General features: G+C 52.9%; 7 protein-coding genes across 7 annotated transcripts in view; 4 read left to right on the top strand and 3 right to left on the bottom strand.

Annotated features, from left to right (window-relative positions):
* Positions 1-468: 468 nt before the first annotated feature.
* On the top strand, positions 469-2647 carry GUITHDRAFT_104517 (hypothetical protein; the record flags this gene model as incomplete). Its single annotated transcript, XM_005836478.1, has 7 exons — positions 469-1740; positions 1797-1879; positions 1929-1980; positions 2028-2116; positions 2165-2285; positions 2335-2517; positions 2573-2647. 7 exons carry the CDS (start codon positions 469-471, stop codon positions 2645-2647), a joined length of 1875 nt encoding a protein of 624 aa, XP_005836535.1.
* Positions 2648-2777: 130 nt separating this feature from the next.
* GUITHDRAFT_104516 (hypothetical protein) lies at positions 2778-3353 on the bottom strand (the record flags this gene model as incomplete). The annotated part of the gene is made up of 1 exon (XM_005836477.1): positions 2778-3353. One exon carries the CDS (start codon positions 3351-3353, stop codon positions 2778-2780), a length of 576 nt encoding a protein of 191 aa, XP_005836534.1.
* A 1038-nt stretch (positions 3354-4391) lies between these two features.
* On the top strand, positions 4392-8221 carry GUITHDRAFT_104515 (hypothetical protein; the record flags this gene model as incomplete). Its single annotated transcript, XM_005836476.1, has 25 exons — positions 4392-4601; positions 4648-4692; positions 4750-4809; positions 4856-4920; positions 5047-5161; positions 5208-5236; positions 5287-5341; positions 5474-5536; positions 5584-5703; positions 5751-5806; positions 5859-5925; positions 5977-6025; positions 6075-6126; positions 6182-6212; positions 6373-6425; positions 6472-6559; positions 6609-6739; positions 6783-6891; positions 7113-7192; positions 7399-7474; positions 7533-7598; positions 7731-7831; positions 7877-7940; positions 7991-8074; positions 8123-8221. 25 exons carry the CDS (start codon positions 4392-4394, stop codon positions 8219-8221), a joined length of 1968 nt encoding a protein of 655 aa, XP_005836533.1.
* A 255-nt stretch (positions 8222-8476) lies between these two features.
* On the bottom strand, positions 8477-11417 carry GUITHDRAFT_135762 (hypothetical protein; the record flags this gene model as incomplete). Its single annotated transcript, XM_005836475.1, has 9 exons — positions 8477-8629; positions 8661-9932; positions 9988-10320; positions 10565-10748; positions 10799-10950; positions 11057-11090; positions 11140-11223; positions 11283-11327; positions 11377-11417. 9 exons carry the CDS (start codon positions 11415-11417, stop codon positions 8477-8479), a joined length of 2298 nt encoding a protein of 765 aa, XP_005836532.1.
* A 1975-nt stretch (positions 11418-13392) lies between these two features.
* GUITHDRAFT_104513 (hypothetical protein) lies at positions 13393-18038 on the top strand (the record flags this gene model as incomplete). The annotated part of the gene is made up of 9 exons (XM_005836474.1): positions 13393-14106; positions 14245-14415; positions 14558-14920; positions 14971-15201; positions 15380-15985; positions 16035-16940; positions 17049-17275; positions 17443-17522; positions 17569-18038. The coding sequence occupies 9 exons, from the start codon at positions 13393-13395 to the stop codon at positions 18036-18038; spliced, it is 3768 nt and encodes a 1255-aa protein (XP_005836531.1).
* A 29-nt stretch (positions 18039-18067) lies between these two features.
* GUITHDRAFT_104512 (hypothetical protein) lies at positions 18068-19155 on the bottom strand (the record flags this gene model as incomplete). Its single annotated transcript, XM_005836473.1, has 8 exons — positions 18068-18090; positions 18139-18220; positions 18264-18310; positions 18364-18474; positions 18523-18599; positions 18656-18746; positions 18794-18837; positions 19148-19155. The coding sequence occupies 8 exons, from the start codon at positions 19153-19155 to the stop codon at positions 18068-18070; spliced, it is 483 nt and encodes a 160-aa protein (XP_005836530.1).
* A 3073-nt stretch (positions 19156-22228) lies between these two features.
* Positions 22229-23662, top strand: part of GUITHDRAFT_135760 (hypothetical protein) — a gene marked incomplete at both ends in the record, with an annotated part of 3193 nt that continues 1759 nt past the window's right edge. Inside the window, 7 exons of the mRNA XM_005836472.1 lie at positions 22229-22231; positions 22372-22785; positions 22914-22979; positions 23176-23223; positions 23268-23324; positions 23449-23511; positions 23578-23622. Of these exons, the coding sequence (XP_005836529.1) occupies positions 22229-22231; positions 22372-22785; positions 22914-22979; positions 23176-23223; positions 23268-23324; positions 23449-23511; positions 23578-23622 (696 nt within the window). The remainder of the gene's footprint in view (positions 22232-22371; positions 22786-22913; positions 22980-23175; positions 23224-23267; positions 23325-23448; positions 23512-23577; positions 23623-23662) is intronic.

Raw genomic sequence — 23662 nt, 5'->3', positions numbered from 1 at the left:
CGCCTCTGACCCGACAAGCACCCCTACCCCGTTTCTGGTGACCTCATGATCAGTACCACCTACATGTGGACTTATGTACCCCTCATATGACTTCCACAAAGGGTTCATGTACCCACCCTTGGTCATTCATATCCCACCCATTCGATGCCCTACCCCCATTTCATTATAGTAGTATGGGTGGGGATGAGGGTGTAATAGAATGATCCAGAGAAGTTCTGTCCAATATATGACTATATGAAATATTTATATCAAATTTCAAAATATAATAAGAAAATATTGAAGATGTGGGCATCACAATCTTGTTGGTCTGAAGGTTTTTGTGGACCTCCGAAAACCATGGCGAAGTTGCTGGCTGTTCTGTGCCTGGCATGCTGCCTGGCTGCCGGCGGAAGCAGCAACGAGGGCAGAGTAGGAAGAGGAGGAGGAGGAGGTCGCCCTGGAGAAGACTCTGCTTCAGCTGCAGGAGACATGGATGGTTTCCTCGGTGGGCTGAGCAGGGAGGATCGGTTGAAAGATCCGCTAGTCCAGAGGATCAAAGTGAGCAGGGAGGATGAGGAGCAATGCAGCAGAGACATGGACTGCGATGACTGGTGCAAGGAGAGGAGCAGGGAAGGGTGCATCTGTAGATGCAAGGGCTTTCTTGAAGATGCGGTGTATGGTTGCAAGGCGGAGAACATGGTCTGCCAGGAACCCCCGTATCCGTTCTGGGGAGGAAGCTTCAATATGACTGCCAAGACGTTCAAGTCCAAGTGCAAGAAGCATCCGATCATGCTGGTTGCCTTCACCGCCCGGTCATGCCGTCACTGTGTCGACTTCGAGCCGGCCTACAAGTGGGCGACTCCTCAGCTCGATGAGCTGGGCATACCCCTAGCAAGGGTCGACGTGGATGTGGAGAAAGATTTCTCTCGGGACATGGGGATCTCTACGATGCCAGCAGTGAAAGTTGTGGAGAATTGCAAGGACAAAGGCCTGTACAAGGGCTATCACTCGCCTTCCGCCTTCGTCTCGTACGCCAACAAGCTGCTTGCGAACACAGTGACAACACTGACAAGCGTGGAGGAGGTTCAAGACTTCTCAATCAAGCACAATGTCAGTGTCATATCGTTCTTCTCCAAGGCTGACGGGTACGAGGATGAGGAAGAGGAGTTCAGAGAGGCAGCAGAGAGTCTTCGCTTCTCCAACAACGTCTACTTCGCAACCGTCAAGGCGAAGGCCATTAGCTCTCACTTCGAGGGTGAGAAGTGGTTCAAGAAAGCTCCGGCCATCGTCGTCTTCCGAAATTTTGACCTCCACGACCGCGATCTTGACTCCGTCGTGGTCACGGAACTTGCTGACATGAGCGTTCAAGAGTGGATCTCAAAGAGGACCGTCCGGCTAGTTGACGAGGTCACCGGCACCAACTTCGCATACTATGAAAGCCTCAGGATACCGATGCTCCTTCTTTTCGTTAACAAGACAGCGGACAACTCTGCTGTCCTGAAAGACTTCAAAGCTGTCGCTCGTTTCTACCAAGGGAAGGTCAGCTTCGGGTACCTCGATGGGCGGTTGCACGCGACGAGGAAGATCGCCTTGGGCCTGACCGACGACTTGCTCCCAGCCATGGCTTTCAATACTCTGACAGGGGCGCTCTATCCCTTCCCTTCGTGGAAGAAGTTGGATCAGAGGAACATCAAAGAGCATGTGGAAGGGTTTCTCACAGGTAGGCTGCAGCCTTCCCAGGCATCTGCAACAGATGAAGAGGTTCTCTTGCAACAGTGTGTGTATGTTCGTCTCTGAAGCCTTGCCTGTTCCTGAAGGTCAAGGCTGCACAACAACAAGCAGAGAAGGACGGGGCAGTGGGGCTCATCGAGATCACAAGGAAGAACTTTAATCAGATCTGGTGGGTTCCCTGACATTCTCAAGAGTGTTTTGACTGCCGACACGATTAGCATGGATGAATTCTTTGATGTGATGGTTTTGTTCTATTCGGCATCGGCACAAGTGAGCTGATCCTCTTTCCTTCCCTTGTAAGTTCATGCTCCCGGCAGGTTACAAGAGACTTCTGGCCGTATTGGAAGAAGACGGTGGAGAGATTTCGTGCCTTGAAGATCGATACTCTCAAGGTGAGAGTACATTGGTTTCGATCCTCTTCGCTAGTAGCCTGATCCTCTTTGAAGATCGGCAGGTACGATCTTTCGAGAAATCAGCTTCCAGACTCCTTGGAGCTGGACAGTCTGCCGTCGATCGTCATGTTTCCTGCGCGTGACAAGTCACCCCCCCACAAGATGTTCCATGGGAAGGCGAAGGTTTGGGATTCTCCCTCATTCTCGCCATCGCTCATAAGTCTCTTGTCAGGTTCGACCGATCATGTTGTGGGCGCAAGAGGTGGCGAGCATCAAGTTCGAATTCCCGAACGATACTCCGCACCTCGATGACGAGCAGCGGAAAGCGTACTTGGTCCAGATAAAGGAGCGAGACGAGAGAGTGGGGGCTGAGAGAGCCAAGAAGAAAGCTGAGAGAATCGCCAAATTGAAGGAGGTAGCTTGACTTTGTTGGATGGTCCATGCAGGAACTCATCACCCTTTGCTTCCAGGAGGAGGACAATCAGAAGGCAGCAGGTAGTCAATCTCCGCAGACGGACAAGTTGACCGGACATGATGAACTGTAAGGAAGGATTTTTTCGAGCTTTCATTACACAAGAACCACAACAAGCGCAGCTCTACCACGAATTTGCACCACTTTGAGCAGCGGAGGATCAGCCCTGCTCGAGAACTCACTCTGGAAGATACACCTTGTACCTAAATAATCAATTGGGGAAGGAGAGGAGGCAGACAGAAGGAAATGGGAGACTCGTCCTCCAGCCCCGCTGCGTCCTCGTCTTCGGAGAACTCTCCTCCGCATTTGTCGCCGGGGAGCGACTCGGATGGAATTCTCGGTGAGGAGAAATCAAACGTTTCTGGATTCTTTGCCTCTGCTGCGTCTGCGATGAGAGTCGCAAAGTAAGCGAGGGAGTCAAGCCCGTAGCACTTTGATCCGATAGTGCTGTCATTGCTCTTGGAGTGCGACAGTGACGATGTTTTCGGCTGCTTCTGCTTTCTTGAGATCTTCAAGCTTTGACCACAGGCCTTCTTCTTGCAGATTCCTCGTCCCACTGTGGTGTTGGCGTCTGAAGGGCATGAACTCACCCAACCTTGCTTCTTCTTGGAGTTCTGCGGCGATTTCCTCTCTTTCTTCGAAACCGTCGCCCGGCTCTTCGCGGCTCTTACAGGAGCGAGCGAGTCCGTGAAGAAATGTTCGCATGACACATCTACCAGACCTGCACTTTCTCCTGTCCTGTCCAAATCCTTGGACGACAGTCCTAATGCGTCCTCCATATTTTCTTAGCACAACCTTGCTACCTTATCCGACACGTTCTCCTGATCTGCTCTACCAGCCCCAGCTTCTCTTCACTCTCCTCGTTCCTCTCTCCTGCTCTCGCTCTCTACTCACGCAAGTCTCCTGCTCTCTCTCGCTCTCTCTCGCTCTCTCTCAACCATGAGTCCTGCAACCTCGGGCCTCCTGCCTGATCCCCATCATCAGTCTCTGCTACATCCACGATCTCTACATGAATATATAATTTTTGTACCAGAAACCAATAGCATATTAAGTTGTGGTACAGATTGTTAATCAATTTTCAGCGATCTCAGTACTAATAGTTTTGTGGTAATTGTACAAGAAAACATGTCCTGGTACAAAAGACGAGATAATTTTAGATAAGATAATTATTCAGAAAAAAAAAGTCAAAGACTAGGGCGTCACCCCTACACTACCCCACTTGATAGAAAAGGAAGTATACCCCTACCATCCTCCTTGTACCACAGAACCCTGGAAATACCCCTCTTGAGGTGTAATACACCCTGTCTATTTGTACCCCTTCCCCCCATGTGAAGTACCCCACCCTCACCTCACATCAACAGCCCAACCAAAGACCCCTCTTGACACGTTTCCCGCCCTCCCTGCGTAGACTCTACCGTTACAATTACCGTTTCTGCATCGTGGATTCCGTTACAAACACGTTACCTTTCCTTTAGAAAGCGGTGAGGGCGATGACACTGAAGATGAGGGGGATGAGTTTGAGTATGAGGGGGATGAGACCAGACGGAAGGGGGAAAGGATTGGTTGTCAAAAATGCGGATCGAAGGGCAGTCCAGGTGGGGGAAGGGGAGGAGGGAGGGGGGGAGAGATGCTGAGAGGGGAAGGAGATCGTCAAGAGCAAGTGTACGAAGTTGAGGAAGGTAGGAGACTAGCGGGAAAGTTGGAGGAAGGGAACTCGGAAGCCTGCAGGAGGGGCAGGAGCATAACGACGGGCCCGGCTAGCGGAGGGAAGGAGGAAAGGCGGTATCGTCTCACCTCTTACTCGTTAGCTGTCTGGGATGAGTGCCCTGAAGCGCGATCGAGCTCGGTCGTACCTTGCAGCCACTAGGAGGAAAGCCTCGGAGACCGATAGCGAGAATGACGAAGCCTTGAATGTTCTGAAATCTGTCACCTTCGACGCCCTCCTCTCTTCTCCCAAACGCGGCAAGTACCAGCAGGAGTACGACGGAGACTGCGAGTCCTGCAGGAGATACAGGAAGGAGATAGCGGTCGTGCTCCCATGCCATGGCCGCGTGTTGGCTGACTCGCTCGTAGGAATGCCTTCACAAGTGCAGTACCATCCTCAGTTACACGACAGTGGTGCGTCCAAGAAGCGCTCAGTCACTCACCGACGAGTTCTGAGGTGAAACATGGCAGGTGAATCATGAGATGGAGGCCGTCATGAGATCCATGCGGAGCGACCTTCCGCTGCTCCAGGTTCTTGTCTTGTGCTATTGACAATCAGTTGTGAAAAGAGGTGCAGGAGGTTTGGAAGGAGAAGATAAAATGCGACAAGATTAAGCGTCGAGGGGCGGTGACTGAGATTATGTGAGGACGGATGGAAGTTGATTGAGACATCGTGTAGCTCCTGGAGGAACAGCTGGCGCGATACAAACTGGATATTGACAGGCACGTAAATGTCAATCCTTTGTATCCTTTACATCTTCAATGCAGCTTGCAGAAGCAGCTTAAGGAACACAATGAGAAACTGCAGTTCACTCAGAAGACAAAGACAGAGATCCTACTGACCAACAGGTCGTTGAGGGCCGAGCTGGAAGAGTACAAGCAGGTAAACACGAACCTGAGATGTTGTTGGGTCATGACTTCCCTGGCAGAGCTCCGAGTTTGCGAAAGAGGAGCTGCGGTCTTGCTTTACACTTCAATTCTTATGACAATGTGACCGATTTGCCTCAGACGTGTAGAGATGAAGGAGCAAGAATGGGAAGTTGAGCGAGCGAAACATCAAGAAGTGAGTTCTTACGTTTCCTTGCCTTATCTTGCGTTGTCTTGTCTCGTCTCGTCTCGTCCTGCACTGCACTGCAATGCTCTCTTTTGTCGTATCGTGTCGCAACTGGACATGTCATGATGATTTGTCAATCAGGAGCTCTCCAAGAAGGCCGCGTCCTTTGAAGATTGTCTTCACCAGATAGAAACTCTCGAGAAAGTGATTCATGTCGAACTTCTGGCGCAGCCTAACTTCAGGCTTCCTAGTCTGCTCGGGACGTGGAAGGGTTCAAACAGTACAACGACAGGTTGAAGCAGGAAGCCAACGACCTGAGAAAGATCCACGAGACTTCTCTTCAGGAGCTGACAACGTGCAAGGGCACCCTGGTAGCCTTGACTCGTCTCTTCTCCAGCTGTTGACGTGCTGGCATCAGGTGGAACTCAGGGGGAAGTTGGAGGACCTGAAGAAAGAGAACCAGAGCCTTCAAAGGTGAGCAGCTGGGGTGGCGTGAAGCGGGCTCTAGAGCTGACAGACGAGGAAGCGCAAAGACAATACATGAGGGGAGCCTGCAGAGTCTGACAAGCTCGCAAGAAGAGTTGTCAACTAAGGTTTTGACAAGGCGGGAGGAGCACGACGAGTCTGCTGACGTGTGTGGCCAGCTGAAGCAAGAGAAGCAGGAACGGTCGAGACTGGACTTTCAGCTCGCTGGTAGTGAACAGTTGGGCTGTCTTCCTGCCTCAGTGACGATGCCTGTCAGAGCTGTCGAATCAGCTGCTTGCGGAGAAGCGGCAAAACGAGAACCTGACGAGGTCTTGGGGGCCGTTGAGAGTTCTGACTTGCTCATCTGACCTATCCGTGACTCAGCGCGTTGAAATCCGCAAAGGTGGAGAAGGAGGTGAGAGATTGATATTGCAATCGCACTAGTCGTTTCACAAGAGCCTCTCCTATCAGCTCCTGGAGGCCGAGATTCACAACATCGCAAGGTATGACAACAGCAGTAAGTGCCACTCGTTCTGCTCTGATTTCCGTGGAGGGAGAGGAAGGACGCCAAACAGGCCAACAGCCAACTGATCAACCAGACCTGGGACCTGATCTCAAAACTTGCCATGTGCGGAGGCTCTCCGGTTGTCTCAGTAGCTGAGCATGGCGAGCAGGGACAGACCAACAGATGTCTTCTCGACAAACAGCCAGAAAATCTCCCACGTGAAACTCCTCGAGAAGGTTCAGATCGAGTTCACAAAGGTTGCAAGGAGCAACTCGAGGTTGTGAGGACGGTAATACCTGCTGTCAGTACCAAGAGAAGGTTTCATCATTGTCGGAGACTGTCGCTGTTATGAGAGCGTGGGTTGGCAACGTCTGCAAGGGAGTGTCTGAGGTTGAGCAGGTCGCTGAAGAGGAACATAAGGAGGAGATGGGCATTCTGTATGAAGAGGATGCTCTCGTGTTCAGAGGCGTTGCAGTACAGGATGATAGCGTCGATGCTCAGAACTACAACTGAGAGCAAGACGAGATGTTTGTTACAAGCACAAGAGGAGCTGAAGGTCAGTGCGATATCCCTAGATGTCCGTGACAATGTGAGACAGGCGAAAGAAAACTCCTCACTCAAACTCATCGAACAACTTCAAACTCGAAATGTTGAGATGGAAACAAGTCTAAAAGTACATGATGTTTCTTCGCCACTTACATCCCCTTAATCTCACTCTGATCCTCCTCCTTCAATAGCTCCTGCTTCTGCTAATCCTCCTGCTTCTGCTTCTCGTCTTCCTCCTCTTCCTCCCCCTGATGCTTTTGACAGGACACAGAGGAAAAGCTTAATGCAAGCAGGACGATGATGCAGTGCCTCGTCAATGACTTTCGCTTGGCCGTTGCAAAGAAGTGAGAGAAAACATCATGCCCTTTCTTCTTGCTATCCTCTCCCTCTCCCTCTCCCTCTCCCTCTCCCTCTCCCTCTCCCTCTCCCTCTCTCTCCCTCTCCCTCTCCCTCTCCCTCTCCCTCTCCCTCTCCCTCTCCCTCTTCCTCTTCCTCTTCCTCTTCCTCTTCCTCTTCCTCTTCCTTCCTATCCACTCATGAGCACCTGCAGTGAGGTCTTGACTTCCAACATGCGGAGCATGCAGAACGAACTCACGCGGTCATGGGCGGAGTTGACGTACCAGGAGGTGCTGGTGGGTCGGAGAGGCAGAGCAGAGCACGAACATCTCTGACGTCTCCTGTCAGAGCACCAGGGGGCCTGCTGGGCTCGACTGCTCGCTCTCGAAGATCGATGTGACGTCTGCTCTGTCGGTCAGGTTTCTGCTGACTTGTCGGCCTGCAGCAGACGAAGATGACGTCATCACCGCCGCTAGACAACGGGGAGATGGCTCAAGTTTGACTCGTCACTGTTGACCTGAGTGACTTTGACCCGGGATCGTTCAGATGATCAGCAAGCTGGAGGAAACCGTTGAGGAGATTTTGACCGGCCTGTCAAGCGCGGCCAGCAAGACTGAGAGGCTGCAGTGGGAGATGTCGGCGAGCAGGTCAGCTGGGCTCCTCTTGGGGGACTGGTTGTCACGTGATCCTAGCGAGTTCGCCAAGAGCAAGACGCACGATTACATCCTAGCGATGTCGGATCGAGACAAGTACCAAGTGAGCACGAGGAGAGGAAGAGGGAGGGAGCATGACGGCAAGACGGGCAGATGGAAATGATGACCATCGCCAAGTCGCTGGCGATAGAGAGGAGCAGGAGCGAGCTGAACCGCTCGAGGCTTGCGGAGACGAGCGTGAGCGATGCTGGTGCTCTCGGGGCTCCCTAGCTGACTTCACCTCAGTTGTCCATGTTCGAAGTTGTAGACGCGATCCAGCGAGATGTGTTTGCGGCGATCAGCGAGGCAGACAAGCTGAATGCCTCTGTGCAGAAATACGGATGATGAAGGAGAAGGAGAAGACAGAGGAAGAGAAGAGTAGGAGGAGGAGGTTGTTGAGGAGGGGAAGAGAAGGAGAGGAAGAGAAGTAGAGAACAGTGGGGGAGAGGACGGGGAGGAAGAGAAAGAGGAGGGACGAGGGTGCGAGCTGTGGAGGAGCTGGATGATTCCGTCAAAGGATTTCATGAGACTAAATTACTAAAAGATGGAATTAAACAATTACACAGAAAAGGTAAACCAACAAATCATCGAACCCTCCGCTCAGGCCTCCTCCTCCTCCTCCACGTCCTCCTCCTCCTCCTCCTCCTCCACGTCCTCCTCCTCCTCCTCCTCCTCCTCCACGTCCTCCTCCTCCTCCACGTCCACGTCCACGTCCACATCCTCGTCCTCGTCCTCGTCCTCGTCCTCGTCCTCCTCAGACACGCGGTGTCGGGAAGCTCAGCACATTCCCTCCCTCCATCTCATGCACGTCCTTGGAGATCTTCTCCGCACGCGCCACCAGCCCGCGCACCCGCAGCAGCAGCTCGGACACAGCTGGGGAAGACTTGATCAGGCCCCTCAGCTTCTTCTTCTGCTCGACGAGCGTCGGCCCTCTCAGCAAGACGCCAGCTGCCTGCTCCACTGCCATCCCCTCCGTCTCGTTGACCTCCCCGATTACCGAGATACTCGCGAGCTGGCTGGGCTCCTCCTCCGCTGCTATTGGGGAGATTTCTGCCTGATCCTTGAAGGAGCTGGAGGGTGACAGGCACTTGGCAACGGCGGCGCTGAACTGGCGGATCTCACTGATATTCTTGTCTGCTCCTCCTCCCTCCGCCTTCTCCCGCAAATGCTCGGTCCTCATCAGCCTCGTCGCCAGCTCCCCCCAGCGGAGGAGGACGTGGGCAGGGACCTGGCTGGAGAAATGCGTGCTCTCGTCCTGTATCGCCCCCACTCCTCCTGCTTCTCCTTCTCCTCCTTGTTCCGGCTGCACGCCGAACTGCTCGGCAATGAGCCCGCCGAAGGTCTTGACGACTTCTTGGAAGCTGTCGCGGGAGAGGAAGAGAGTCTCGACGTTGGTAACCGACCAGAGCTCGAGACCCTCGGGCCCGTTCCCCTTCCCCATCAGGATATTCTCGCCGTAGTGGGAGCCATGGGGAACGGAGCAGATGACAGCCCCGCTGTCGTGCAGGACGACGGCCGATCCCTTGGTGACAAAGTAGAGGCCGCACGCCTCCCTGGACTTGGAGAAGTCAGCGATGCGGGAGAGGGCAGGGAACAGCATGCAGGCAAGATGGTCCCACAGAGCGACTATGAACAGTTCCCTCCTGTCGTCGACGATGTTGTTGAAGTGGCTGATGCTGGTGAACATGGAGGAGTGGAGGAACAACTTCAAGTCGCAAGCGAGGTTGGGGCAGAGGAGGGACAGGACCTCCTCCTCCTTCCCCCTGCCCCTCTCCGAGTCATGCTCGAAGTCAACCCAGGACAGGATCTTGAACTGGAAGGTGCGGCTGAGGTTGGCAGACTCCATGAAGTCTCCCAGGCGGTTGAGCAGCGACGACTTGTCTCGCGCGTGCTGATTGACCTGCATCATCGCCTCCTGGACTTCTGCCAGCAGGGCGCCAAAGAGCATGGCGGAGATGTAGGAGAAGAGGATGCACATGAGCCTCTCCTGCGTGTTGACCGCTGAGATGTCGCCGAAGCCGATCGTGTTGAAGGTGATGACGACGAAGTAAGTCGCCTGCAAGACAGATCAGATTCGCAGGGCTGCGACAGGAAGGCAGGTAGCTACTCACGACGATGTACTTGTCAGTCATGCACCTCGACGAGTAGTATTCGTCACAGGTGTGCACGTTGTTGTCGATCAGGAAAGCCTGGACTTGCTCGAAGGTGTTGGAGTTCTCCTTCACCAGCCAGAAGAGCGAGGCGGCGGCGTGCTCGACTAGCACGATCACCAGCATGACCTTGATCACCCTCGATACGAAGCTCGGCAGCCGAAGTTTTCCTGAGATCCACGAGTAGAGCTCGCTTCCTCGGGGCAGCTGCGACTGCAGCATGTTGACCGCTCGGAAGGTTCGCAGCATCTTGAGGAGGCGGATCGGCTTGAGGAGACGGAGGAGCCTCATCGCCTGATCACTGTTCTGCCCTTCCCCTTGCATCCCGACACTGTTGCGATCTGCACGTGTAGATCAGCGCAGAGCAGGAAGGAGTGTGTTGTTCGGTGAAGTCTTTACTTGGGAGGGAGGGAGGGAGGGAGGATGGAAGAGAGGGGGATGGGAGGGAGGGAGGGAGGGAGGGGGAGGGGGGGGAGAGCAGCAAGTGGAGGGAGGGAGACAACGACAGAGGAGGAGGAGAAGGCAGAGGATGTTTTACCTCAAAGTAAGACGCCGGGATCGACGTGAGGAGGTCGAAGAAGAACCCTTGGAGGAAGTACCTCCTTGACACTATGTACAGGTCGTCACAGTACTCCCCGGCTACGTAGATTCCCGTGAAGAAGTTCAGGACAATCTCAATCAGGAAGAACGTGTCCACAAACGCGTCCATGTACAGGGTTGGCCTGCGCGCGATCTCAGCACAGGGAAGGAAAGGGGCACCAATGTAAATCACGTTTTGAAACATCCGTCGGCCTTCCAGTAGAATCCTGCGTTGTATGCGCTGGAGACGGAGGTGTAGAGGAGGAGCAAGGAGGAGAGGAATGAGACGCTGTGAGAGAACGGGGAGTACGGGTGCAGAATCTTCGAGCCCGGAAGCAACCCGACCTAGAGAGGAAAGCGATGAGATGGTGGTGTTTGCGAAGGAGAGAAATTTGGAGGAGGAGAAGGAGGAGGAGGAGGAGGAGGAGGAGGGAGGAGGAGGGAGGAATACCTTTGGGCCGATTCCGAAAACTTTCTTCAAAGAGCTGGATGAATCATCAATCTTCAAGTCAAGTGCCTTCACGTAGGCAGTACCTCGAGGGACGCAGATCCTTCTCAGCGCGCATGACGAGCGCATGCTGAAAGTACTTGTCCCCGATTTCCATGACATGATGCTCCCTGTTTGAAGGAGCAGAAATGGTGAGGAGATGCAACAAGAGAATATGAACTGATCTCACTCTTGCGCTGCGTCTGCATCTTGAAAGGATTTCCCACTCGCATCACTATCAGAGCTTGTCATCACCGGTCGGAAACATCCGCAGGGTCACATACCGCCTTATCTTTGGTTTCTTGATCGCTCCTCCCCTTCCCATGGTCCTGAATGCGGGAGGACGAGTCGCCTGCAGGCAGGTCAACGAGTGTTGCGACTGGTAGTCACGTCGTTTCCACGAGGTCGATTTGTTCTATCAGTTAAAAATAGTATGTTGTGAGGTGACCTATCCCTCATCTGCCCTCCACTTCTCGTTGACCAGCAGGACTCCTTGACAATTTGAGTCTATTTTCCATCGTATCATCATCATCATCATCATCATCATCATCATCATCATCATCATCATCATCATCATCATCATCATCATCATCATCATCATCATCATCATCATCATCATCATCATCATCATCATCATCTACATTTGTTCACATCCTCTTCCCCTCCTTCCGGTCCTCAGCACTCCTTCCTCTGTCTAGCATCTCCCCTTCCCGGACTCCTCCCCTCCTCTCTCGTTGCTCCCATGTCCTTCGCACTCTGTTCTCTTCCTCCTTTCTCTTCTCTTCTCCGATCCCTTATCTTCTCTTTCCTTGTATGATCTCTTCCCTTCCCTTCCCTTCCCTTCCCTTCCTCCCCCTTCCTCTGTCGCGCTCTATCACAACTCCATTTCCGGTGAGTCAAACTAACTCCTCCACTGCCCAGAAAGGTAACCCTACCCCCTCTACGACCCGAGAATGTCGAATAAACACCGGTATTCACTTCACCCCCTACCTACTCGAGACCACGGCCCCCTCAGGTGAGTATGAGGGGGATGCTATTCTATTGTCATTATTGACAATGATGGGATCAGTGACCGTGGCATCACGGTTTTAAAGTTTTTGCCGACAATGATGGTACTTGGGTACTAGTCCAAAGTCACGCAGATATCACATCGACCTTAGTTCAATGTGTAACAAGACAGTTTTTGCTCAAGACCGAGTTTAATGCACTGTGACACAAAAACCAGTATTGAGGAGCACATGAGAGATAGACTGTATGCTAGGATGTGAAACCCAAGCATCCAGACATGAGAGGACCTTAGCAAGACGGTTAGGAAAGCCCCCTCTTCGGCCCCACACGCTACATCCGCCGCCTTGCCACGCCGCGGCTAGTAAGTCCGAATGTCTTGCTTTACCGTCAGGAGAAGTTAACTCGGCGCTATCTGACTGGCACGGCTGGCATACGTTCCACCACTTGATACCATGTTTTTGACAATGGCATGATGGAATACCATGATTTTGACAAGATGGAATACCTTGTTTTTGACAATGAACAAGGTGGGAGATACTCCATGCCGGGAGATCAAGTTCCGAAGATTGCCAGCACCCCGAAGGCTGATGAAGGCTTCTCAAGAAGTTTCGTGACTGAAGAGCAGCTCAAGGTGTCGAGTCTTGCTGCCCCCTTTCTTCCATGATTGTAGATCCTACTGCATTCCGTTCGGAGGGCCTGTCCATCCACCATACCGTAACTTACTCCCTGCCACCGACTGCTCCCTGGACTGCTCCCAGGACTGCTCCCGGAGTCCGGAGTCAGCGGTGGGATGAGGGCCCAGCTATTTCTAGAGGATTGTCCTCGTACTGATTTTAACTTAACTTTGAGTAAACCAAGAGGATCCTCGGGATGAGAACACAAAGTGGCGAAGCAGCTTGAGGGAGCGAAGAGGAGCAGGAGCAGGAGCAGGAGCAGGAGCAGGAGCAGGAGCAGGAGCAGGAGCAGGAGCAGGAGCAGGAGCAGGAGCAGGAGCAGGAGCAGGAGCAGGAGCAGGAGCAGGAGCAGGAGCAGGAGCAGGAGCAGGAGCAGGAGCAGGAGCAGGAGCAGGAGCAGGAGCAGGAGCAGGAGCAGGAGCATTTCTGAGGCAACAAGCAAGAGAACTCTGCTAGAGCTAGAGGAGGATGTGTGGTTCAAGGGAGTGACCGTCAGTCTCGATGAACCCATCGGACAGCAGATATCAGGGAGGAAGGGTCGGTTCCTTGCAGGTCCAAGGAAGAAGGGACTGGTCTACGGGCCCACAGGCAGACCCTCCAAGACCACACTCATTGGCCATGGCCTCGCGCTACAGCTCGATCCCCCTAACAACCTCGTGGCCCTCGACAGCCTTCGGATCAGAAGATTCTGACAGGTCGATCGAGGTGGTGGCGCTCAAGGAGAACCTGAAGCTGCAGGGGAGAGTGCGAGAGCTTGAGAGCAAGCTCCAGCAGGCTGAGGTCGACCTACAGCATGCTCGCGAAATGAACCGCAGGAGCGCCAACGAGAGTCAGCGGGCAGTAGAGCGGCTCGAGACGGAGGTCCGAGAACTGAAGTTCAAGCTCACCGAGCGATCGTTTCGGTCCCTTCACAGCAGCCATCCCATGAATGAGGAGCAGGTGCTCCAGTCGGTACCCCAGCACAATGAGCGGAAGCCAGAGCCCTCCCACATGTCGCTCGACTACTCCTCTCAGATCCACGAGCTGCTGCAGGCGCTGGAGAAGGCGCACGAGGATGCGCTGGAGTGCAGGAAAGAGCTCAAGGACGAGCAGGATCGCAGCGACGAGCTCCTGTATCAGCTGGAGCATGTCAGGGCAACTTGTGCGCATGAGGTCTTCACTGCCAAGGAGGCAGCAGACGCCGCCAAGATGAGCCTGGCGAGCAAGTCCGAGGAGCTCCGGATCCTCCGTGCCAAGCTCGCCTCATCGGACCAGAGCACTGAGGACGCTACCCGTTCCTTCCAGTCCCTCCTGGCCGCAGCCGAGGATCGCGCAGCCAAGGCTGAAGAGAAGGTCAGCCATGCGCTGCTGTGTCTCCCCCCTTCCCCACCCTCACCTCTCCTCCCTCGCACTCCTTTGTTTGCCCTCTGCCCGCTGTCGAACCTGCTCCTCTCTTTTTCTCCTTCTCATCAGTGCCTGCTCCCTTTTCAGATCTGCAAGTTAGAGTCTGTGCTGTCGGCAGCTCGGGACCAGCTGGTGAACACCAACCTCCTCGATCCTGTTGAGACAGTCAGCTCTGCGATGCGGCTGCTCGACGAGCAGAAGTCTACGATCCAAGACCTGACGAGTAAGCTGGCAGAGCAAGAATCCGTCTGCTTGCAGGTGACAGCCCGATGACCCCAGCGCTGCTCACCTGCTGCTCAGTTGCACTCGCACTTCCACTTTCCTTGTCTCCACTCCTGCTCCCTCTCCCTCTCGCTTGCTCCTCCTTCCTCCACTTCTGATCGTTCTTGCCTGCCTGCAGCTTCGCCAAGATTGTCTGGAGGCGAAGGAGAACCTGCGGAGGTCGAATCGAGACTTTCAAGACCTGCAGGAGAAGGACAGCGAGACTTTTCAGGTGCAGGTCAGGAAGATGCAGGAGGAGATGCAGGACTTGCTCGGAGAAGCGCTGAAGAGGAACAGAGAGCAGGCGGCAGAGGCCGAGGCCCTGAAGGACAAGCTTCGGAGGGCGACGGAGAAGCTTGAGGAGCGTGAAGAGGAGACTCGTCTCCAGATGGAGGAGGAGAAGATTGAGAGCGAAAGGGCTAGGAGGGAGTTCGAGGCGCAAGTGAAAGGGCTTCATAGCGAGCTAGCGCGGCTGGAGGAGAGCAAACAGAAGGAAAGAGAGGTTAAGAAGGACACCTGAATGTTCGCTTGCCTGACTTGTGCTGGCTGCAGAACCTCGTGGAAGCGATCAAGAGGATGGAAGAAAAGAAGCAGGAGGACTCGATGCTGATCGACGAGCTGAGGAAGAGGATGGTGGAGCTCCAGCGAGAGATCGACTCGTTCAAGGCACGAGCGGCCCAGGAGCACGCGAGTCTCTCTGCTGCCGTCGAATCGACGATAAAGGATGCGCAGTTTGCAGAGTCGAACGCACAGAGGGAACTTCGAACTGCCGTCGAAAAGCATGTAAGTCCTTGCCTTCTCCAACCCCTGATCCCTTCTGCCAGACCCCCTCCCTTCCCGTTGTTTCTCCTCCCCAGCTCTCTCCTCTACCTTTACTCCCTTGGCCTGTCTTGTTCAGCATTCTCTTCCTCCTGTCTGTCTGTCGCCTCCTCCTCCTTCCTTAGTTGACTCGTGCCGCAAGGACAAACTCGTTAAGCGCGCAGAAAAGGCGGAGACGGAGGCGTCAGAGCTGAGGGAAGAGATCGGGAGACTGCAGGAGAAGCAGAAAGGTCTGAGAGGGGAGCTGGAAGAAGCGAAGAGGAAAGAGAAGGTGGAGGCAGAGCTGAAGGGAAAGACGATCAGCAGCCTTCGAGAGGCGTTGGGAACGTGTCAAGAGGCGCTGGAGGAAGCGAAGAAAGCTCTGGCAAGCCAGGTCGATCGTTCGAAGATGGTAGAGGAGGAGTGGAGCAACCAGTTGAAGGCAAGTCAGTCAGCGTTGAGCCGAAGTGAGGCAGAAGCGAAGAGGAGCAGAGAGAGCTTCAAGGAGAAGGCGGGCAAGCTCGAGGAGGAGCTTGCTGGTGTCAAGAAAGTGCTGGAGGAAGGGAGGAGCTCGAACCTCTTCCTTCAGCGAGAGCTGCAGTCTGCGCAGACGCTCCTGAAGAACGAGCAGTCGTACGTGAAGAATCTGAAGCAGGAGCATGACTCGTACGTGGACAAGCTGCGCAAGCAGATCGCGCAGATGAAAGAGACGAACGAGAACTTGTGTAAGGTCCTTGAGAAGAAGGAGGAGGAGATAGGAGAGAGCGAGGTCAGTTGTTTCCTTGACACTATTCTGCGTCCTGACTTTGTCGGTGCAGAAGAAGTACAGGGAGCGATTGAAGACTTTGCAGAGGGAGAGGGATAATGCGGAGGAGAGATTGGGCCAGTGTGAGTACGACACGAAGAGGAGCCGCGAAGCCGCAGAGGAGCTGGACAGGCGGCTGTCGTCGGTGAAGGAGGAGCTGAAGGAGCGGATGAAGCTGCACGACAGTCTCGTGAGACAAGTCAAGGATCTCAAGGTTGAGAACGTCAACCTGAAGGCGAAGAGTCACAGCCATACGGACGAGCTTGTCAAACTTGTCAAGGATGAGCCTCAGATGGAGCGACGAGGTCTGGGCTGCAAGGAGGAGGAGGAGGAGGAGCTGGCACGGGCGAGGCAGGAGCTGATGGACACAAGACTCGAGTTGCACTCGTCCCAGCAGAACCTGCTGGCAGTGACAAGGCAGCTCAACGATGCCAAGGAGGAGCTGCTGAAGGCCAAGGTGGAGGCCGAGGAGAGCTGGGGGAAGCGGGTGAAGGAGAGGGAAGCGGAGCTCTCGCACATGAGGGGGGAGCTGCAGCAGCAGAAGTCAGAGAGCTCGGAGCTGACCCGCAGCTTGAAGATCGCGCGCGAGGAGTCAGAGACGCTCCGAAAAGCTCTCAAGGCGGTGGAGAAGGAGCTGCAGAAGTCTGCTGGAGCCGAGGAGGAAGCAGCAGAGGGCGTCAAGGGCGAGGTAGTTGAGCCTGTTCTGGAAGATCTGTTCTCACCTTGCTCGCAGCTGAGAAAGGCAAAGGAGGAATTGTCGGCGGCCCAGCACAAGCTTTCCCAGCTTGAGGAGGAGGTGGAGGGGCTGCGGGATGAGAGGAGAAGTTTGCGGGCTGAGCTGGAGGATCGGAAAGCTGCGGAGGAGAAGCTTCAGTTGGAGCTCGTTGCGCTTGAGCCGCAGGGGACAGCTCTGGACATGGTGAGGTGGAGAGGATGAAGAGGCGATGGTAGAGGACGAGAAGAACGAGAGAGAAGGAGGAGAGAGAAAAGGAGGAGAGGAGGGTGTTGACTTGGCTGGTTCTCACAGGCGCTTATGAACATTTCTGAGCTGGAGAAGAAAGTGACGGAGGTGGAGGAGAGAGAAGAATACTCCAAGCGCCGGCAGCGGGAGATAGAGGAGAGGTTCGAGGCCCTCCAGGCCCAGCGGATGCTCGACATCCGAAACTCGCAGAAGGTGTTGCAGGAGGCGGAGAAGGAGCTGCAAAAGCTGCAAAATGAGAGAGATCAGCTCCGGGCAGAGCTAGAAACTTTGAGGTAGCGTGGAGGAGCGGGATGATGATGATGATGATGATGATGATGACGATGTTGACGATGACGATGACGATGACGATGACGATGACGATGACGATGACGATGACGATGATGATGATGATGATGATGATGATGATGATGACTTCAGCGCGGAGGTGACATTCAGCCAGGTCTCACTCGTCGCAACCCTCGAAGCGATCCTCGTTTCCCGAGACCTCGAGAGCCTCTGAAGACGAGGATCTGGTGGTGGGTTCCAACCGCGAGAGGAGTGAACAGAATCTGACACGTCACACCAGGAGATCGGGAGAGCCCAGAAGGAGAGACTGGAGTCCCAGCTACAGGAGGCTACGGATGCCAACCAGGCAGCTCTGCGATGGCTGCAAGAAGCGGGGAGCCTTCAAGGACGGCCACTGCAACTCTAGGAGCTCTTGCCGTCCTTCTCGGTCTCAGCAAGGACGAGGCGCTCACATGGGCGGAGCTGAGGGACAAGCTCGGGAATAACCTGCCAGCCAAGATGGGCTCGCTGCAGCTCAGCAAGGAAGAAGTTAGAGCGGCGGGGAAGAAAGAGTACATGGAGAGGACGAAACTCGCCGCAAAGATCTTCGCTCGGTCGTCTTCCTCGCAGGTAAGGATGCTGTTGATGCCGATGGAACTGAGTTGCAACAGGCCTGGGCTCTATCAGAGACCTGCGGTCTCGTACACGAGTGGGTCTCAGTCGTTATCGATGTGCAGAGACTTCTCTGCGATGACGCGCATTGATGTTTAGATCATTTTGTTTTCTAGCAAACATGCTCCTCAAGTCGAGCGATAGATGGGACCTGCGCCAATTTCACTCGCATTCCTCTTCTTTTCATCCTCCTCCTCACCCCTCAAGCTTCGTTTGACAATCCTCTCATACTTCCGCAGAAATATCGCTCCACGACCAGCCAGGACAAAGGCGATCACAGTCTGGGGCTCAAGGTCAGGTGGGGGAGCAAGAAGAAGTCCCGACCATGGCGATCCCTGCTCCCAAACCAGACCCGCACGTCGGTCCCTCGCCTGCAATCGTCAAGACAGTTAGCTCACAGGAGTCCAACCAGCAGGACGTCAACCATTCGATGCGATGCACAAGATACCACATGTTCCTAGTGCGACGATACTAACGATCAAGCCCAAGATGAAGAGCTTCAGATAGCAGCTTGCTCGGTCGTCCGCAACTTCGACTGAGAAAATTAATCAATTCAATGTCGGAGCTGAAGACTTATCTTTACCCCCCTTCGTGGGATATCCAACACCTTGCTGGAAAGCTGCATCTTGATCTTCCTGTGCCTTGATCCTGAGCTCCATCCTACATCGCTTTCTTTGTTAGAGGATCTTCGAACGCATCAGCAGCAACAGGCTCACATCTGCTTCAAAGGCCTGCCGATGATGTCTACGGCATCGTCATCATAATATTGCTGGATGAATTCGCTCATGCCATTCTCCTTCCCCTGGACTACGGCATACATGTCATTCACAAGAACACCTCCCCCGCCCCCTCACCTGTTGGCTCTGCACCAATGTCGTCTGCTACCCTAGCATCATCCCTGAATGTCACCTTCCTCCCCTTAGCGTGGGGTCTCCCTCCTGCCTCTTCTCTCCATCCATCGTCTGTTCCTCCGAGGCTCCCTTGACCAACCTCAGAACGCTCTCTCCTCCTCCTCCTCTCCTCCTCCTCCTCCTCCTCCTCCTCGACTTCCAACTGGATTTCATGTACATCATCCATCAAAACCGCTCTCCACCCCACCCCCACCCCCACCATTTTCCAGAATCTTTCGGGGGGTCCCAGTTTCCCGCCCTTGCCAGACCCCCACCCCTAACAACATTTTGACTGAAGTACCCCTACCCACTATCTACCCACTCATTACACAGAGGCACACCGGTCTACAAAGACATTCGGCTTTCAATTTGGGACCCCTACCCCCGCAGTTTCATTCAGACCACAAACTTTCATAATGGCAGATCGATCGGTAAGAAGTCGCCGACATGGCGGGAAATCCCCAGAAACTTGCGAGTGCGAAACCTTCATGATTGAATTCTTGCCTACATCTGTTCATTATCACTCGTCGAGATCTTCTAGATAACTCCACCATCATCAAATTCTTATCGCGATCCAATCAACACGACTACCTTTCCGTGTGAACAAGAGATAAAAATCTTACTGTCTTACTCTGACATGATGCGATTTGACAATCTGTTTTACCGCCTCAAGTTTTTATTTCCTAAAGCATTTTTCTCTCTCAGAAAGCACTTGCAGCACTTGAAGATCTGTGCAACTTTCAGCTCAAAGTAGAAAGATCTTCCGAATTCTCGGATGCCGAAAATTATTTTGATTCGTTTGTCAACAAAGCTACCACTATTCATGGCAAGGTAAAATTTTGAGGAAAGTGTACTTCGATCTGATGCAGCATGAAATCTCAGACAAACTCAGTCATTTCGAGAATTGTGGAAGATTTGAACATCAACTTCGACGAAATAGGTATGCCCACATTTTGAGATGGCGTTTGAATCACTGAAGTATGAATGTGAAGAAAAGGATCATGCTGATCGCGTGTCCCAAGTCCGGCACGAAGTCCTTCAAAAGCTGGCCAAGCTCAAGAAGGCTTAGAACAACAACAGTGATAAGATGGTCTTTCATTTGTCACAAAGAATAAATTCGCTCTACAAGTCGTGCAATGTCGTTGAAGAAATAATACTGATGTTTCGTCAAAGCTACAGTGCTGATGATATGCAATCGTGCAAGCAACAGCGATAGCAGTACAAAGGTGGAAAAGAAGAACATGGGCCTCAAACCCGAGATACTCGAGGAGAGCTTTGTTGGAGAGCAGCTACAACAAGTGCTGGCCCTTTGCCTGGTCCTTGAGCTCTTGTTCTTGTACATGTCAGATCTGAGGAGTTGACGATCTTCACATCCTCGTCTGCAATATCAATGATATCAGAAGAAGTATCTTCGACTTCTTCTCGACACGTCATGTCCTTGGCCTCCGCCATGGCTCTCATACCATCCAAAAAACATGCGCTCCCCTACTATTGGGACATCACTTCTCAAAGAATGATGTGTCATAGAGGAGCCTCAACGCTCTTTCGAACATTCTCATCACAGTGAAGCATGCTCTCCCCTAATCCTGATCTCTTTTTAACAATCTTCCACTCGTTCAACTATCTACCACTTCTCCAGCAATTGCCGTTCGTCTTACTTTCTCCCTCTCCTCCAGCCATTGCCGTTCGTCTTACTTTCTCCCGCCCCTCCAGCCATTGCCGTTCGTCTTACTTTCTCCCTCTCCTCCAGCCATGAAATCTTGTCCGGCCATTGCCCGCAGGAGCAAAATCACTCAATATCTGCCTGTTTTTGCGACTGATGACCAGCCAAAAATAATAAAACAACTCAAAACAATTATAAACCTCAATTAGTAATTATAAAGGGTTTACTCCAACCATGAAGAATGTACGACTGCATGAGCGGGACAGGGGAAGGAAGTTGGGGGGTTGAGGAAGACAAGGGGGAGAGAGGAGGAGAGGAGGAGAGAGGAGGAGAGAACTAGATGAACATAGAGGAATGTGAAGGATATGGGGGATGGAAACGACAAGGAGAGCAGTCAAGACATGATTTGACTGGGAGAAACAAATAATGACCGTGCTTTACAAGGACGAAAATCAACTGTTCAAGGAGAGAAAAGAGGGGAAAAAAAGGGGGCAGATCAGGGAAAGCAAGCTTGCAGAGTGAAAGGGGAGAGAAAACAGGAGGGAAGAGGTGAGGCGAGGCGAGGAAAGGAAAAGGGGAGAAGCCGAAAAAGGAGGTTGAATGGGGGGGACGAGGGAGGGGAGGAGGCAAGAGAGGTCATAGGAGGAGGGAAGGGGAGAACAAAAAGAAAAGATATGGGAAGAGAGAAAAGACCAGATGAGGAGAGGAGAGGATTTGAGTGGGGAGGACAGGTAGGAGAGGGGAGAGGATTTTTGGAGAAGGTAGAGGCAAAGCTTTGGAAGGCAGAAGGGAGATGGCGTCGAGAGCGAAAAGTTGAAAACGATGTTTATCAGTCTGCAATCCAATTCTTGGATAGTCAGGAGAATCATCTCGATCTCTCACGGTACAAGATCCCACCACTTTGTCCTCAATTGCACGCAGGTGACGCTGTATTTGACGACGATGAAGGATTCCAGGAGATGGCTGTGACAAAGAATTCTTGTTCGCTCATGAAATTTTCAATCTTATTCTCTCTTCTCTTCTCTTTGCGCCTTTGTTTGACTTTAGCAGTGAATTGTACCGAGCAAGCGGACTGCGATTACCACGGATGCAGCGATGTTCCGACACGATTCGGATTCTCGTACAAGTTCGACTGTGTAAGTCGTTTCTCTACTCGCTGATGAGGGTTCATACTGATCCATGTTCCTTGGCTAGGGGGTAAGTTGTTCCCATCGAGTCTTAACCGTACGTCTGACTGATGTCTATCTCGCTCCCGCTACCATCTTCCCTGGTGCAGCCGGTACGCTGACCCTCATGAACTCTGTGCTTCACTGACCTGTCTGTCCATTGCAGAAGGTGAAGATCTTTCTCCTCTGAAATTGAGTCATGTTGAACGTTTTGCGATTGCTTTTCATTTCCTGTGCGAAGCCGGAGGGATTCCAAGATGTAAGACCTTGTTGTTGAACTTGTCAAATCTGATGAACGCTTTTTTGCTTGTCCTGGCTGATTTCGGACTACAGAATGTAAGTCATCCTCATCTCAACTTTCCTTCTCATTCACCTTTTGTGGAGTTTCGTTGCCATCGCACTGACTGATTTGCTGACAGTATGTAAAATGCATTCAATCTTCGTTGATGGTGTAACCGATTCTTTGTTGCGATCGACCTCGCGGACTGCAGTGTTTTTACGTGAGCTTGCATCAAATTGTGAAGGTTTACGACTTGACAACTTTCTTTTGATCTACAGGACAATCCCACGATGGTGATTGTTCTTTTCGTTGCCTTCCTTCACTAATCAAGACTGTTTTCCATCCTCCGCTGTCCCTTTTATCTCTGCTGTGACTCCAGGAAGTACGAGATTGTTTGTGTTTTGCTCTTCTGAGATTTCTGAATCTTCATCAGTGCGGGACCGTATCTTGCCACAAGGATCCGGGACATCCGCAGTGCTATTGCGATCCCGGCTACACGGGTCCTGTTGGATCGAAGAATTGCACGATATGCCCGGCTGGCTCTTTCAAACCCTCCAGTGGACCGCAAGCCTGCAGTGTTTGCACTAACAAACCTGCAAACGCTGTCTATCTCCAAGAAAGTTTGCCAGTCTCCAGCAACTGTGAATGGACTTGTGCAGCCGGGTACTATCACGACATGGGGTCCTGCCTCCCTTGCGAAGCTGGGACGTTCTCTGTGCAAGGCTCCTCGTCATGTACAGTCTGTCCGGATGGATCCTACTCAACTCCTCATTCAAGTTCATGTTCTCCCTGCCCTCAAGGGACTTTCTCTCTCTCTGGGTTCGGGACATGCTTTATTGCGATTCCGGTAGGACAACACTGAGCTTCCAACTCGTCTAAAGAGCGATTACAGGTGCAGGCGCAAAACCCTGTCAGTCGCATCTTAACGGTTTGAGACGTCGGAAACATGTCAATGATTGACTTCAATGTCTGCAGGTAGAGAAAGTGATCTACATAGAGAAACCTGTCTATATCGAGAAAATTGTAGAGATACCAAAGGAGGTGACGTGTCGAAGAGATTGCAACCTTGACCAAACATTGAAAGACTTTTAGGTTCAAGTCCTCGTATATGTAAATAGCTCCGATCAAATACCTCTATACCAAGAGAAGATTGTTTACCTCGAAAATCAGACAACTGTCAACAACCAGGCAAAGAGAAAAGCAAATATTTTGAAAGACACGATGACTTAAAAAACAGATTCAAATTCAGCAAACATACCAGTATAACGTCAATGTGCAAACTCAGGTAAACCTGAGAATTCGTACAATGAATCTGAAAGATAAAAACAGCCAGCGAACCAAACAAATACTACTGTAAATATCAACGGGGAGGACTGCCAGGCGGAGGTAAGGACACGGGGAGGATCCAAGGGGGGAGAGGCCGGGAGAGCGCGAGGGAGAAGGGGGAGGCAGGAGGGGAGGAGGAGAGGAGACAGGCGGGGCGGAGGGCGGGCTGACGGGGCCGGGGCAGATACGGTACATGGACGGGAAGGAGTACGTGACGTGCAAGGAGATCATGTGCCAAGCTCCACAGGTAGGGAGGCAGGGAGGAGGCGGGGGCAGGCGACACTGACGACGGGGGGCGTGTACGCAGAACCAGACCAACGTCACGCTCAATATCAACGGGGAGGACTGCCAGGGAGAGGTAAGGACACGGGGAGGATCCAAGGGGGGAGAGGCCGGGA

Source organism: Guillardia theta (genome assembly GCF_000315625.1).
Source record: "Guillardia theta CCMP2712 unplaced genomic scaffold GUITHscaffold_17, whole genome shotgun sequence".
NCBI classification, from domain to species: domain Eukaryota; class Cryptophyceae; order Pyrenomonadales; family Geminigeraceae; genus Guillardia; species Guillardia theta.
Note: the sequence above shows the minus strand (reverse complement) of the source record. Positions and strands in the feature narration are given on the sequence as shown.